Source organism: Melospiza georgiana, chromosome 8, assembly GCF_028018845.1.
Source record: "Melospiza georgiana isolate bMelGeo1 chromosome 8, bMelGeo1.pri, whole genome shotgun sequence".
In the NCBI taxonomy this organism is placed as follows: Eukaryota; Metazoa; Chordata; class Aves; order Passeriformes; family Passerellidae; genus Melospiza; species Melospiza georgiana.
In genome coordinates, this window is record NC_080437.1 from 19,618,256 (window position 1) to 19,635,759 (window position 17,504).

Consider the following 17,504-nt stretch of genomic DNA (forward strand, 5'->3'; position numbering starts at 1 on the left):
TTATTTAACATTTCATGCCATTTTTCCTTCTTTAGAGCTATTATGATCCTGCCTCTTCCAATTTTCTGCATTCAGCTAACTTAAAGCACAATTTATAACAGCCCACTTGGAACAAGACATGAGTTTACAGGCCAGTACCAGTAAATCTGCATCACTAATATCTCACAGTAACGCTGTGAATTGTGGCAACTAAAAACCAGGCAAGCTTCTTATCCAGGTACCCCTGATACACTACAGCTAGTTCAAACCACCACAAGAAAGGGCACAGCAAGCCTCTGCCTCTGAGAGTACTGGCTAATTTTGTCTCTTTTGGGTTCAGAGAACTAAACATGGCCTTGATGTTACCACGTGATTGGTTTCTGCTCCTGGTGCCTCACTACAGAGTGATGAAATTGCCAGAATTCACCAAAGAAAAATAATGAGGATGTTGCAGTGTTTGGGGAATAAATTAAAAAAAAAAAAATCACATTTGCAACATTAAAATTGATCCTGTTTCTTCACTTCCATGAAGCAAATTGCAAAATAAGGAGAGGCAGATAAGGGACTTAGGTCAAATCTTGAAAGAGCCTCGTCAGTGTAATCCAGTGAGGGAAATGACATTGGTGTCTGTGATAAAATCTGCTTTGACCTTCCTCACGACCCGGCAGTCAGGTCATCATGTTGTGCTTTATAAAGAGCTCTAAACCAGCAGCACATCTACACACTGAACACTTCCATCAGCAGAGGGCAGACCTGAGTGGTATCACACCCTCCCAGTATCAAAAAATCTGTGATAAAATCCTCACTTCTATAGTTTCATATACTTTCTCTTCCCACTCTGTCTTAAGGATCCACTCACCTCTCCTGTCACCATCCAGCAGGCACTGATACTGACCCCAACAACCTTCCAGATTCAGAGACACAAGATGCATCGCTTTGTTAAATTTCAGACTTGATGAAAGCCCTGGCTGACAGGCAGTATGGGGTTTTTTTCCCATTTCTCTAAACTGCTAAGGTAAATCCTGCTGCTCTCAACAAAACTCTGAATAACAGGTTTTGCCTTGTGGCTCAATCAAGAGAAATTAGTTTTCAAATTATAACTATTTAGTGCTGTAAGAAATTATTTTTATTTTTAGTTTTACTTCAAAGTTAATTTAAAAGTTGAAATTTTGTAAGAAGTGCTGCTGCAGCATCATAGCTTTTTCAGAATTAGTCTTCCTTTAGTTTATGCCTAAAATACATTGCTAAATTTAATGTGGGCTAATATACAGCATTAGTCCTAGATTAGTAAAATTTACCAGTAACTTTTGCAGTCTTCCAACCCAGTACTCATGGGTTCTGATTATTTTTATGTGCCAAAACAATAGTAAAAAAAAAAAATATACAGAGTTCACTTAAAATCAGGCTTTAGTGTATCCAGGCATATTATCTAAGCTCACTCACAGTTATCTGAGCTCTCTCAGACAGGTATTTTTATTCCTGTAAACATCAAGAACCACTCTTCCCCACACAGCCAGCATCCTCAGGCTTTAGTATTGGTCCCTTCTGGCAGCACAGCATCCTCTGGCAGATGGTGGCAGAGGTACCAGAACACCCAGCCCCTCCCCATCACCATCAGGACATGGAGGACCCCATTTCACAGTTAGAAAACTCATTCCTTATGTTTAAATCTCTGTTGCAGAGGAATTGAGTTGGATAAAACCTCTCTGCCTCATCCCAGACCCCATTTTACAACTATGACCAAAGTGCAATCTGGTTTAGACTGTCCAATTTCCAATCCACACTCTTGTAACAAATTATGTCATTACAAAAATAAATATCCCAAAAATTTGCTGTTATCAAAGGCACTATAATGGTTCTTAGGGGACATCTTGGCTATTAAGGTAACCAATTAGTCTAGTGATACCAAAATCCATCTTTCAGCAAGTATCTAAGTCATCTCCACACTGAAGTACCTTAGCACTCTCCAACCTCAGCATGAAAATCCCATCAGCCTCCAGTTTTCCTGACTTGCATGTAGTTATATACACCCTCTGCTACTTTATCTCTCACTCTAAACAGAAATTAGTTTAATTCAACTAGAAACCTACCATCTGTATTGACACAGACATCACGAAAGACATCAAACATCTTACTTTGAAATGTTACCAAATATGTTACCTTGTGTGTTCTCTCAGTCCCCCTTTGATACTATTTGTACAGCTCACATGGTAATTATTTATTTTAGTCAAAGCTTTCATGATCAGTCTCAGGAGAAAGCAGAACTTATTCTTATTTTATTTTATGCAGCACCATGTCTCAACCAATTGCTATGATTGTTAATTCTTCATGCTGTCTTCGCTTTCCATTTCCTTCATTTCTGGTCGTGACTGTAATAGTTAATTTCATTAGGGACATACTTAGCAACTTCATCTGCAAGTCAACAGCATGGATCAGATAGAAATTTTTAGAAAGGGGAATTATTTATGGCTATTAACAGCATTGATGCTTATATTGCATGCTTCACAGACTACAATAATTGCATAGAGGTCAGAATGAGCACGGCCTGCCTTTAAAGCAGCAGCTATCTTAGGTCACTGGGATCAAAATATCTGCTTTGATGATCTAATGCAGTACACCAAGCCCCTGATTCTTAATGGTAGAAATATATTATTTGTGCTTATCTATTTAACAGAATTATGGAATCAGCAGAACAGGAAGAAAACAAATGAATAAATCAGATTCACAACTCAGCAAATACTTTACATGCTCTGGAGTTCTGATCCAGTAATATGTTTTCAATAACACCACATAGGTTGGTTTCACTCTTCACCTTATCATTAGCTGACTATTGATTTAGCCATACACCTAAGTTCTAAACAGAAATCAGTGTAGAAAGGGCTCAAACTCTCCTTGGGAAAAGGGTTAGGATTCATTTGCATAGCACAGCAGTACTGAAATGCCAGCCACAACCCACACCATCCCCAAAAACAAGGCGAGTGCAGCGCAGCAAGGCAAGAACAGAGCGGGCAGACCCACAGGTGGCACTAACGAGTCAGGCCATTCTGGGAGGGTAAATCCTTCTGTAAGGCAAGAATCAGAACTGCAGACCTCGAAATCACTCCTACAACTGCAAATGACACTGGCACATGGAAGTTCTCATACCCATGAAGATGGGAGGAGGAATACGAGCCAAGGCAGTGAAGTGCTGCTCAACAGTCACTGTGCAAATGCCTGAGACTACACTAAATAAACTCCCCTCCAAAACCCCATACTTGGTTGTCATGCCTCTAAATGTAAAACCAGAGATTATCCTAAGGAGTGGATGGGTCAAATTGGATGGAGTCACACTGCCACTCCTAACAGAGGCAGGAATCCCTACCCAGATGGTCACACACCACTACAGGAGTTCCTCTGCAACTCAGACCTGCCTCCAAGCAACAGCCACATTCCTGTTTTCTCATGACATCTATCTCCTACCCTGAGCATGCGCACAAGAGAGACAACACCTTCCCTTCCCTGTCCATACCATCCCCCCTTCCCCAGTTCAATCCTGCCTGGCAATATTATACAATCTCTTCTGCTCTCCTCTCCCACTCCCAGCTCTGAACACCACTAGAGATCTGAGCACTCCATAAGTACTTACTTAAACCAGACATGGAAATCAATCAAGTCAATGCAATTCAATATCAATTAAAGAGGTAATATTTTGAAATTTCATAGGCAGTTAGCTAAAATCAATATAGTCATTATAATTGATTTTGGCCAACAATCTGTCCTACAATAAAGGCACTTTGCTCCGGTGTTCCTTCAGTCTGATGACCCTGTGACACTGCATATTATTTCTAATATAGTCTTCATTTAAAGTACTAGCCACAAAGGGAAGTGGCTTTCCATACTATAAATTATATTCTCAGTTGGTTTATTTAATTCAAATTTGGCCTTATAAAAAGGATTCACTGGAAATGCAGGTAATGTGCCAATAAACAGATACTGAATTTCCTTTCATTGAATTGTAGGCAATAAAGTATTTGGTTTAGATTTTTCTATGTCCATCACAGAACCATATTTGTCTTTGAATTTGATTGCTAAGATACCAGAGTCAGTAAGCACAAACAAAACCAAGGTACTTCCTCAGTACAACCTGAGAATTAAACATCTTGAAACACAATAAGCAAATAATTAAAGGCAGAATATTTGAAGTGGTTGGTGACAAGATATTTTTAGGCAATTAGAAGAATATCAGTTATAAGGAACTGACAAGAGCTTTTAGCTCCCTCAAGACAGAGTAGCAATCTCTACAGAAAGGCGCTACACAGCTACGTAGCTGCTCACATTTTGTGATGTGGATGACAATTCAGCAAATCTACCCTAAGAGCCAGCTTGTGCTCCATCCTTTCTTCACAGTAAAGCTGCACCTGTCTCCTCACAACACTTGACAGAGCAAACTTACATGCTATGTTTAACTCCTTCCCTTGATTTGTTTCTCTTTCAGCCAACAGCCTGGCGATGTCTTTATCACATCAAAGAACACACATACAGCAACACAAGCTGATATATATTAATGCAGGACCTTTATTGCATTAACATATATCAGTTTGTGTTGCTGTATGTGTGTTTATGTGTATTTACTGGTCAAGGAAAACCCAAGTATATTTGATAATCAATGCGATCCATCCCACACAATACAAAAAAACCAACCAAACCCAACCCAAAACATAGAGTCAGTGGGATAATTTAATCCTTTTCTTCTGAAGAACAATTGACGTTCATCTTCAAACTATTGTTGCAAATTGTTGGCATGTTGGACATCAGGAAAAGTGAAGGATTTTGGCAATCCATTGCTATCATATAGGTAAAGGGGCATTGCTTTGTTGGTTGACATTTCACACTGGAGACCTTTCAGCTATTGCACAAAGTAGACCTGAACTTCATTTGCTATCACTATCAGCAAGAAGGCTAGCAGGTCTCAACTCCACAGAATAATAACTTAAATGAGTTTAACCTTGCATTTGCAAAAGAATTGGGATTACTGCTTCAGGTTGTAAGAATGTGGTGATTTTGACACCTGTCAATGAACAAACCTTAAATACAGTAGGTAACCTGCCACCAGCTGTTCTTGAAACTGTCCTGCAAATCCACATAGCCATGCCAGTCTTTTCAAACCACTAGCATTAGATCATGGATAAGTGCCAAGATGGAAGGATAATGACTTAATTCTTTCTGCTACAACAGATTGACCTAACAATTTACAATCTAGTAAAGTGAAATAGCCCACATCCTTTGTTATTGCAAAACCAGAGTTACAGACCATTTTGACAATACATGAACAAGCACAGAAGCTGCTCCCAGAAAAAGATCATATTTTAAAGTCCCTTTATCTGCACTATCCTCTGAGATCTTCCACCTGGATCCACTGCAGACTGTTCAAGGGACAGAGCAGCCCTCAGGTCACAGCTATTGGATGTGCTGCTTTAAAGCACATGCACCTGTTAGACACTGTGACTACAACGTTACCCAGCAGACCCAAGCACCAGCTCTCCACTCCCACTGAACCCTGGCACAATCTCCAGGAAGCTGTACATGCTCTCTATCTGGTTGGCTGGAGCTGCATACCTGACAAGAGATCTGCATATCCCACACTGCTGAAGGCATCTCTGCTGCTGGCACAGCTCTTGTAACCCCATTGACAACCACACTGAGCTCTGCCCTGCCAGAAGGAAAAAACTCTTATTCCTTTCTCCCTGCTTCCATTCTGCTCTTTCCATCTGCCAGCACACCCAGCCTTACATTCCTACACTTACAAGGTGAGACCTTTTTATAAGAATAGTTGCTCACTGGAATGGTAGAAAGTTCTAACTTATTTTTTCTTTCTGGTATTTTAGTGAGTCAAATCAGGTCAGAGAAGGAAGACTGAACAAATACCTTGAGCTCCCTCTGCAATCAGAAACAACCCCTTGTAATCCTCCCAATGGCTATGGCTATTAATTTTTAATAATCTTCCCAGTCACAGTAGATTAAGGAACAAACAAAAAAATGCTGACTACGATAACATTCAGTTTGGAGCTGGCACTGTGGCCTGAGCTTGTACAGAACCAAATACTGGGGAGTCCTGGTCAAAACTGTAGCTCTGCAGCACAGGCATGGCTCCACTGCAGTGTGAAAACTCAGGCTCCTCAGAGGCACTCTGGTCACCCACGTGCTTTTGTTAAACACTGTCTGTGCCATGCCAAGCACATGGGCCATACTCCTCAGACAGTGGCTGCCAGCATCAATGGCTCCTAAAATTGGTGTTATGAGCACCAAAGAAATTTGTCCACCCCACCTCAGGGGATATAATTTTCCAAAATTATTCTGGACTGAAAAAAATAGAATCTAGAGTAGAGAAAACTCTCTCAATGGCCTTTTACCAGCAACTGTTTGTAAGATGAAGTGATACAAGAACCCAGCCACTTTTAGCAATAAACTTCCTGAATTCAGCCACAACATTGTATTTCTCTTCTTTCAGTTGTCCAAAGGTCAGGAGGGTCTTCATTCCTACCCTGCTTTTTAGGGCATAACCAAGAGCTCAGTGTGCCTATTTCAACACTGTTGTACCTGTTTTTAATGTGCAAACAAATCCTGCTTCCTACTGTGTGCAACAGCTGAGTGAAATGCTACAGTACCAGGGTTGATCTGGGGTGCAAGGGCAGAAATATAGGAATTCTTACTCCTGCATTAATTCATACTCTGAATTTAAGTATTCAGATTAATAAGCCATAAGTACTTGTGACATCACAGGTTAATAAAGCAAAGGTGGCTCCTCCTAAACTGAGGTCTGCAAAAGAGTAAGTAGTAACCCTGTGCCTACAGTTCTTCCAAAGAGATCATGAGCCACCCAACCCCTTCCCATGCAACATAATCAGTTCTCACTTTAGAAACAACATATGCAGCTTCTTTATCCTTTATTGCTTACACCACAGGTTGTTTTAACTTAAATACCAGTTCACAGGATGACAACCTTAGTGAACATAACAATTCTTAACACCTGCTTTTAAGAGGAAGGATATTACAAGTAACTTTCAACCACAGCAAAGAACTACTATCTCCTCTCTTTAGAGATCTTCATAAATGCTAATTTACAACTCATCGGGCACAAATGATGCACAGAATTCCTTCCCGTGGAAGGAATACCTGGTAGAAAGATTGTCAAAGGACCTTCCCTCTCCCATGTTAGTCTTAAGTACTTAAATATGTGCAGGCCTGGGCAGAGTCTGGGCACAGATCCTTTCCTCTTCCAGCTCAGCAGAGAGCTCATACTGCAGCCTCACAAAGGAGTTTCCCTTTCCCACCAGTGAATCTTGCATCAAACTACCCCTGCCCACACTGCAGGGAGCTGAAGGAAACAAATGAGGTTGTGTATGCTGCTGGGCTTGTCTATCATTTACCATAAATCTAAGGGGAAAGCCAGCAAGGAAAAAAAGTAATTATGGTAGAATTCTTACAGTGAAGAGTAATAAATTTATACAGGTGGTAAAAGTGCAGGTGACTGTCCTCTCAGGAGAGAGGCACTAGCATTTGTAGCCCTTCCACTGTGCTATTTACACACAGACTGACAGTTTCACCCTGTACTCCCTCAGTGATGTTCTATTAGTAATTAGAGAGCCTATGACTTTGTGATTTTTTAATATTTAATTCCCTCCCCACAAGCACTCTCCCCAGCAGTCCAGCTACCCTTAGAGCTGAATTACTGTTCTTTCTCAATGCCTCTTTCCCTCCCCAGGAGGTGAGGCCATGGTTCATTATTTCAAATTCAGATTGCCTGTGCTTAATAAGCTGGTGCCTGCCTGCAAACTTTTCAGGGCTTTTTCTAAGGAGAATGACTGCCTGCCTGAGCCTTCAGGCAGGGATAGAAAGCTGCTTTTGCCAAGAGCAGCAATTACTCCAACGTGCACCATGAATCCAATTGGAGAGGGATATCTGTACAGAGATAAGATGATTACACCGTTGAACAACTCACATCCTTCTTCATGGGACATGCCACCAAGTAAGGGTGAGAACATGAACCTGCCTCTGGAGAAATCCCACAAACATCACTTTCTTGACCCTGTCTCTATGCACATGGCCACTGAATCAGAACAGAGACAAAAAAAACCAATTAGAGCCCAGAGCTCATAACACAGGTCACTGCCACACACCCCTACACCAGAGCAGCTCAGCTAGGAGCCTGTACCACAGAACAAAAGTTACTCCATGCTTCATTCACCTCCCTAGGGCTGCACACAGTGAGAAGGGACTCTCATAGTTTACTTGTCCCCTGCTTTACCCCTTAGTCTGGTCCTATTTCTTCACACTGCCTTCAGGGCAGTTAATCCAATGCTGCACCAATGACTCCCTCCACAGCCCCTGTACTCCTGCCTTAGGATTTTAAGTTAAACTCAGCAGTTTCATCTCAAGCTCCTCCAAAGCAACATGACAAAACCCAGGCTCACGCTGCAGGCAACCCTACCACCACCATCTCCTTCTCCCTACCTCAGAGATGTCTTCCTCCACCAAACTGGAATACAATTATACTTACCAACACCTCACTATTGCCTTTTACCCACATACCTTTCCAGAGGAGAGCTCCCAAACTGCCTCTCCTCCTTACAGGCTCAGCCATGTGAGGATGTGGGGCAGTGAACCAGCCCCTCACAGGTGGGCTGCTCCTTAATGGTGGCTCTGCTCTGCCAGCTGCACCAGACACCCTGATTGCTCCCACCTGGGCCTCCTGTGCTCCCAGCAATGCTGGTGGGCTCCCAGGGCTGAAGGAAGTGTTTGCAGGAGCTCAGAGCTCCAGGGCTGTTTACCTTGGTTCCAGGATTGGGAAACTGGGTGTTCCCATTTGCCTGGCAGGCTGGAGGTGCCAGGGCCCTGGGCATACACTGGTGCTCTGGGGTAGCTGTGCACAGCTCCAGCCCCTCTAACCACAGCTGACCTGGGGCTGTGCAGGCACCAGTGCTGCCCTGGTGCTAGGCTGGCACTTGGTGAGGGCCACTAGACACACGACATCTCCCTTTTCCGTCTTTCCTGGCTGATGGAAGGATGGCTCTTCACACACCAGGAGGGAAATAACTGTTCCACCACAGGCACATGAAGGATATCAGTGGATATATTTGTACCAGCCTAACTAACCACAATGTCTCCCATCACTTTTTCTAGACTCTAAGTTTTAAATAAAACACACCAAAGAAAGTTTTATTATTATGACTCTAAGGAAAATTTTTAACATATGTTTGAGCATGTCACAAACAGAAATAATAGGTCATAGTGTCACCCAAAAGTACAAAGTCTAATAAGAGGAGAAGGGTGCCTTCTATTCTTAGTGCCTCTACAATTGAGACACATTGTGCTGAAGACAGGAATACTATAAATTATATATGATGGCAGCAGGCTCTCTTTCTATAGAGGGCAATCACATCACTCAAAATACAAATGCATAAGCCTGCAGCCAGTCCAACTTCCATTTTCTAGCACATTTAAATGCAACTGGGCTGGCAACCTTTTTGGGACTTTTCAAGCCAAGGATCAAATGCTTTTTTTTAATCTCTTAAAAACAATTAAACAAAAATACATCCATTGAGACTGAAGGATGTAGTCTGAAAATTGCCTTACATCTAATCTATACAGAAAGTTCTCTTCCTCCCACTCTGCAAGGCTTTATTTTTCTACCCTACCACATAAGAAGAAAGTGAAAATAGATGTTTTCCATTGCAGCTACTTATTTTGGGATCCTGGACTACACCAATTGCTGTACATGAACCCCTATAGATGAAAAAATAATGCAAAATCCATTCAGGCCCAGACAGAATAAATTACTTCCCAGAATGCCCATTTATTCACATTAAGATTTTCCGTCTGTGAGATTTTACACCTTCCTAGATCTTATGGAAAGAACATGTACCTCTGAATGCACATTTCAGAATTACAGATGTGAAGCTGCTGGTGGAACAGCAAGGGCTGCCTTATAGATGATAGTTACTTTTAGTAAGGAAAATTATCTTTGTTTTCTACTGTCCCGTTCACAGACATTAGGAACTACACCCTGGATGTCAGGCCCAAGTCCAGAGCAGGCATTTTCAAAAGTCTGAATATCTTTAAACACAGGAGCTTTCTTAAGGACAATCTACAAGTCAAACAAAAATGACAGCATCAGACATCACAACTCCGTGTTTAAAGGCACATTCTCAGCAGAGAATTGGAAATAAAAGAGAAATTGATGAAGCATTCCTGTTTGCACAAACGTGGGGAGCCTGAAGCAAAGAGCTAGCTAGCCAAACACATATTGGGGTTTGAACCTCAAGAACTCTGTAAATACAGGAACATCCCTAGGTTCAGCCACATTGCTGCCTTCTGTCACACTCAAGTCAGACCACAGATACTCAGGATACCTGAGTATCCCTCCTTGTCCCTTCTCTTTAATCTGTCTGTTCACAGAAACCACATTAGTTCCCTTCCACAAGTCCCAATGGCAGAGCTGACAGTCACTAATCTGAAAAGTCAGCCAAACTCAAGCAGCAGCTTGCAGCAGATCAGCTGCCCTTGTTGATGCTCGCTGTACACAGAACATTCTCACTGCCTTCTGAATACTTCGTTTGTCCACTGTTTCTCACCTGAATCCTCATTAGCACCCCCAGCTGAGACTCCAGGGAGCACGAACTGCCATTTCCCATTCAGCTCAGTCTTGCAAGGTGGGACACTTACCTTAAAGAGCCTTTCAGCATCTCCAGCATGGCCTGTTCACAGTTCCTGTGAACAAGAGCTATAGAAGAACCTTGCAGGATTAGGTCCTACTTGGTAAACTTTGCAAGGGGTTAGCAGTGCTCTGCCACATCATTGCAAAAGTAAGAGACTTCCCAGAATCCCAGCTCTTTTCATGAGTTCTTAATTCAGAAATAAACTTACCTGTGCACAGGTAATGAACCAATCAGAACAAACACAGATGACACATACTGCTATAAATTGAAATTGAATCACAGAGGTACACTATAGTTTGTCCCCCAAGTATCAGTAGGCCCTAGGGATGTAGAATGTCTGTCCCATAACTACACTTCAGTATATATTAATACACAAATTCATCTCTTCCAGGTGATTTGATGACTGTGGAAGAATGGCAGGCGTGACACAGCCTTCCTGTACAACCTTAGCAGCATCACCTAGCTTGTCTCATCAGAGCTATAGCAGCTACCAGGAATGCTGGATAACACATATAATAAACGACTCCCTTAGAAGGGGGATGGCAAGGAGGCAGCATCTACAAAAGACTTGCTGAACTTCTACAACCCTGTGTAGCTGAAAAATAAGTACTTATGACTTTACTGTGGGTGCAGCAGTACATATCTGATCCTGACACCTCCAGATGGCAGGAAGCTTCTTTCCAAGATGCTAACAGCTATTTAATGGGCTGATGGTATTTTAGGGACTGTTCATCACGTAATAGGGCTTTCAATACATGATGCAGTGACATTTGGCTGAAAGTACCTGTACTGGAATCACAGTAGCTAGAACCAGTGATACCTTTCCTATTTGACAATACTGGCATGGCTGAAGAAAACCCTAATCTTTACATACTCTTCTGAATGTGTTTGCTTTAGCTCCTAAACTACATTAATCTGTTTCCAGTGGGCAGAAAGAGATCCCTCTGTCACTGTCATTAGTTTGTGAGTGGCAAAGATGATTCCCAAATGCCATGTCAAACGAGTAACTGGTGCTGCCCCTGAAGATCACAGAATGCATCCCCTGCCAGAGCATCTCTTCCAGGTGACCTGACATGGAGACAACGGCTGTGCCCAGCCCCAGCTCTCTGCTTTACAAACATGGCACACCACACCTCACAGCTCCGAATGACTGCTCAAAGCATCTGTTGCAAACCCAGGGCAGGTTTTCCTTCCTTCCTTTTGTTTTGCTCACAGAATGAGTATCTCCACCTCCTGCATCCAGCCCTGCAAAGACAATGTGCTACAGCAAACTGCTTCTCAAGATGCTGCAGGTAAACTAGACACACCTGTCTCCAGCCGTTGGAATGAACTCAGCGTTAGAAACACAGCATTAGCAACTGGTAAGGGGATGAAAAGGCGATGTCGAGTCTCAGGACAGGGTACTATTTTTTCTTAATTAATGCTGCTGTTTAGCCCAGACATTGCAGACCACGCCGGTGAACACCAGCACAGGTCTCCTCCTCCTAGGCTGCATTCTCCCCGGTCGGTCACTCCTCCCCAGGGCAGGTTTCGGCCAGCGGGGCAGCAGCCCCCGCAGCCGCGGCAGGGGCGCTCCGCGGGCAGCGCCGGGGCTCTCCGCCGCCAAGTTTCCCCGGCCAGCAGCCGGTCCCCGTCCCCACCCCGCGGGGCACGGGGGTCGCACACTCACCTCTCCGGGCCTGCCGGATCTTGGGGCTCAGCATGCTCCCGGCTGGGCGCTGCCCGCAGCCTCAGCGCCCGGCCCCGGCCGCCGCCCCGCGCATCCCCGCCGCCGCTGCCGCCGCTCCAGCCCTGCCTCGGGGCGCCGCTCCACGTGGGGCTGGAGAAACCCTAATGCATTATTTATCCGGCCTCGAATTAATTCCCATCCAAAGTAGGCATGAAGCGTCTCGGTAATTAGCGCCGATAGATGGGCAGCGCGCAGGCACGAGGGCTGGCCCCGGCTGCCGGCGCTAATTGGCCGCGCGGCCGTGTGATCAATGTGATCCGTGTGATCAATGTGATCAGTGCGATCAGTGTGATCAACGTGATCGATGTGCCGCCGCTTCCAGCGAGCCGCGCTCAGCCCCGGCCGGGCTGCGCCTGCCTCCGCGCCCTGCGCTCAACAGATGCTCCGGCTCGGCAAGGCTCGCATCGGGAGCCGAGCCTGATTCAGCGGGGTTTCTTCTGCGCTGGAAGAAATACCGAGAGCGCCGGTCCTGAGGGCGGCGGCGTGCTCGGCCACCTGCCGTGCCCTGCATCCCTCCCGGGGAGGCATCCCGGGGAGAGACGGGGAGCCGGGCGAGAAACGACACACCGCTCTCTGCCAGAGAGACAAAGATCTCTCGCCTGCGCTGGCAGACCCGCAGGATGGGCACAAGGGAATGTCTTCATTACCTTTGCATTACATGACATTTTAGCACCCATCATTTTTAATTGTACTGTTTACTTAGCTCACCCCTCACCCCTCCCCAGGAGGGAGGGAAGTGTGCAGTTCTGCAGACAGTAACGAAGAGGAGGAAAGGACAAACGTTTATTGACATAGATAGACACTCTTAAATAGCATCTATAAAATATAAATAGATAATTGGAGCATAATTGCATCTGAATAATGGACATGTCCTGACCCTGGACTGCTTGTAGCTCCATCCACCCAGCAGTTCCTTCTGTGAGTGCCAAAAAGGGGTAAATAACTCCCTTGCAGTGTACCTGCCCTGCCCTATCACCCTGTATTGATGAGTTATACTGACAAAAAGCATCTGAGATTGGCAGTTTTCTCCTCTTCCAAGATCTATCACATCTTGGATATTGAATGCTGGCTATCAAGTCATATCTCCAGTACTGGAAGAGGTTCTCTGGCTCTTTACAGGGGTTGTACTACTCAATGTGCATCTACAGCAATAGCTAAGATATTTTGGACCTTTAGCTGCTGGTAAAACCAGCAGCTTATAAGCAATTGTAAATCTTTGAGGTCACGGTGGCATGAACTCAAACTCACACACCTGTAAGCAAGGATACAAGCGGGATCTGAACTGCTGTCTCAGTTCTGAGCCCACAGCCTCCTGCAGCTATCTCCCCACTTATCACCTGTTTCAGCTGGGTTCCAGCACAGTGAAGAATAGCTAGCTGATGGTCTGATGGCCCCTTGCCCAGCAAACTTAGCAAGCATCCTGATACTGTGCATAAGCAGGAAGAACATCAGCAGAGGGGCTTTTTACACTCCTGCCTTACTAGCTATTTACTAGAACTCTTTTTATCTCTGTATTTTTAGTAATTCCTGTCTGTTTTAGCACTGTTTACACATAGAATTTTGCATCTTGACCAGGAAGTCAAAAGGTGTGTACAGTAAACATGACAAGGGATAAAGTTGACTGAACTTTTAACCTCATGGGAAGCATAGAACACTTCATCCTGCTAAGTCATTTCCCATGAAAACTTCATTTCCTCTCTAGCAAAAATATTACATAATGTGAGCTATATAAATAATTGTCATGTTTATGAGTAAAATTAAAACATTCAAGCCAAGTTCAACACTAAATGCTAACTTCTAAGATTTTCTTGTTAAATTAAAATACTCAGTGGAAAGAGAAGCATTCAATTTCACCTGTTTTGCTTTGACTTAAACATTTTTTGCTCTTCTCAAAACCATTTTAAAGTATAAACATAAACGAATTTTTAAAGACTAGGAAAGTGGGGGTGAGGTTGGGTTTTTCCCCCACATTCAAGTACTGGTCTGAAATTTAGATCTAAAATTATGAAACGCTATTTGAGGGAAGTAAGCTGCTTCCCAAGGAAAGAAAAACAAACCAAATTAAAACAAACAAGCCATCCGAGAGAAAAAACCAATAAAACATAACCAAACAACCACCTCCTGCAAGTGGCTCTGCACTAGCTGCAATGCTTTGGTCTGGAAACTTAGAGAAATGGCTCCTTCTAGAAACACTAAGAGTAGATCCAGTAGAAAGGTAGCACAAGTTTCTAGAAGGAACCAGACTGTGTGGAAATGTGTCATTCCTAAAGCTTCTATACTGAAAGCTTGAATTAAGGAAGATAATTGGGACAAGCTACCTCAATGGTTTGTATTTACCTTAATTCTCCTGTGTGAATTTAACAGGTCCTTTCCATCCCAGAAGCAGAGATGTTCTCCAATATAAACACATTCTACAAAGATGAGAGACACCTGTGTTGTGGTCCTGCCGTGCATTAAATAGCCTTAATGGCCCTAATACACCTCACATGGTCACCATCCACACCCTCTGCCCACAGGTCCAGGACCTCTATTTAAGCCCCAGCTTGAGCCTTATATCCAGCTTAAGCTATCTGGTATGAACATTGGTTTTCTGTAGTGATGTATGAATTTGGGTTATGATTAGAGACTGTTTTTTTCAGCTAGACCTTACATTTCCTTCAATACTATGGCTCTACCTGGTAATTAGAGGATTATGTCTGATATTGGTAATCTTTATTCTATGTAATTTTCACTTTTAGAGGTGCAAGATGTTTTCCTAGCATGGCCCTAGACCTGCTTCTTCATTGCTATAAGCATGTTGGATGTACTTGGGCACTGATTGAAACAGTATTTCTAACCCTTTCCTCGTTACTTTATTTGAGTATTAAGGGTACCATGGCCTGTCCTGCTGTGCTCTCCTTGTCTTACCCTTAGGTGGCAAAGGGGGTTTTCTGGTTATTCTATTCCAGAGCTGGCCTCTAAGGGCTGTCCCATTTAGCAGGCTTCTTAGAGTGACTTACGAAGCTGCTAAGCTGTAGGCAACAGGACTTTTTAAGACTGATGTTGGGCATCCCTGATGGCTTGGGGTACCAAAGTGATAATGTGTACCAGTTGTTGAAAACAACTGCTGTCATGGTTCTATCCCTCTGCTTGGTTAAATCCAGAGTGAAAGTATATATTGTAGAGCAATAAGCATCTAGTAGGCCAGAAAACAGAAATCACTTGACTAACCACATACTGGAGAAGTGCTACTATGTACTTCTTATGGGAATCTAAAAATAAATGTGGTCATTAATTATCTGCTGCCTTTTTGGAATGTGGAAAAGCTCTTCTGTCTGTCAAAAGTGTTCCCCATTGATGGCTAAGCACAAAATGAAGGCAGGTGATGTGATCTAGGGATTAGAAAGCTTTAGGAGGGTGAGGAGATGGGGTCTCTTGTCTTAATGACAGCTGATTTCCCATGGCTCCAAGCAAGATATTAAATCCCAGGTCATGTCCATATTAATGCAGTGTTTGGGGATCTGGGATTGGCAAGTGCAATCTATCTGCAGAGGATGATAAGGAGTTGCTGCAGTGGGGACCCCCACAGGAGCTGTGATTCATGTGCTGGCGCCACGGCTGATGACTGGAGGCTGTGAAACGCGGCGGGTGCTGCAGACGGAAGATGCGTGGGCCAGGGAAGTTGCTGGAGCTGTTGTGAGGCAGATTGAATGGGTCTCTGTTTCCCCAGGCTGCACACACAGCATGCTGTCACCTACCAATTAGCACACGGTATATCCTTTTTCCTCCTCCTCCTCATCTTCTGCTTCCATCTGTGGGCCAAGGACTTGTTGTAACTAGCTGACTGATAACATTTTCTGTGCTCATCAGCATGATGCACCTGGATCAAAGCCCGAGATCAAATCACCCTGGACTTTGGCCCCACTGAATCTCTGATCCAGTTTATTTAGACTGTAACCAAAATTGCCATCTGTTCTAATATGTTAAAAATTGGATTGATGGAAAAGGGTCCAGAGAAACAAGGGAAGACCACAGTGTTCACTTTGAGATCATTAACTGCAGCAACATTTCTTCTGCGAGGCAAGTTTGAATGGTTATGTATTCAGGAACTGTGGAATTCTGCTGAAGAAGTTTGTGCATAAATTAACAACTTTTTAAGTATCTAATGACCAGGAGGAATTTCAATTTGATATAGCCCTTGCTTACAGGCTAAATGATCACCACTTGAAATCTCCTGATGCTGATGATGCCAGCTGGTTTTTCAGGTGAAATAGGCTACTGGTCTTTCAGCTTCCAGTAACCAGTCTTAGGGCTTATAGCAAGAAGCACTCAATCCATGAAGTGACAATTTTCCTGTTCTTCTTTGGAGATGGCCTCTCTAGTATCATGTAAACTGTTATTGCAGAATGGAGGAAGCTGTGTGGATGTTCTAGAGCAGCTCTGGGAACAACTGGAAGCTCAAAGTTTTCCTTCAGGAAAAAAGGTGATTCAGGAAAAACTTTAGTTTGTGGATTATCTAATGCCAAAGGACAAAGACTGGAACAATTTCTTTCAATTTAGCTGAAAAGTAAGAAAGTGTATAAGCCTAATGACATCTTGGGCTTCCCAGGGGTGATGGTTGCTGCAGGAGGCAGTGGATGTGCCAAACGCATCAGGGCTGCGAGGAAAGGACAGAACTGTGATCTTGCAGAACTACATTCAGGAGTGGGGATTAAGGGCAACACTGAAAAATAATAATTTTTAATGTTTTTCAGAGTAAAACTAGGGAATTTCTGTGTGTCTTTATTATTCTTTTACACTCAATGTTCCTTCCCATCTAGTCACGTTCCACAAACAGGTCAGAAGTAATTAATCATTGATTTCAGGATGTAAGAGTGACTCTCTAGAGAGCAGCTGTAGCTTGAGAGAAGCCTATAACACAGCTGCCCTGGACATCAGTGGGATGAGAAGCTACCCTGCAGAGATATTCCTGCCACACTTCAATTTTTCCCCTCTGCAGTGGTGAACGTATACCAAGTGTATACGTTACCCTTGTAAGATCTCACTACTATTGGAAATACCTTAACATAATCCAAATTTATTCAAAACAGTGCCCTTTCTTACAAGAAAGAAAAATAGATATT

The 17,504-nt window shown here is 43.5% G+C and overlaps 1 protein-coding gene across 2 annotated transcripts in view; it reads right to left on the bottom strand.

The window, feature by feature from the left end:
• The window catches only part of ARHGAP22 (Rho GTPase activating protein 22), a 117,102-nt gene extending 104,305 nt beyond the window's left edge, over nt 1-12,797 (bottom strand). Inside the window, exon 1 of one of the 2 annotated variants that reach the window (XM_058029195.1) lies at nt 12,343-12,797. In XM_058029195.1, the coding sequence (XP_057885178.1) occupies nt 12,343-12,376 (34 nt within the window). In that variant the 5' untranslated portion in view covers nt 12,377-12,797. The remainder of the gene's footprint in view (nt 1-12,342) is intronic. The other variant, XM_058029196.1, reaches the window with a different exon arrangement.
• Between the last annotated feature and the right edge of the window lie 4,707 nt (nt 12,798-17,504).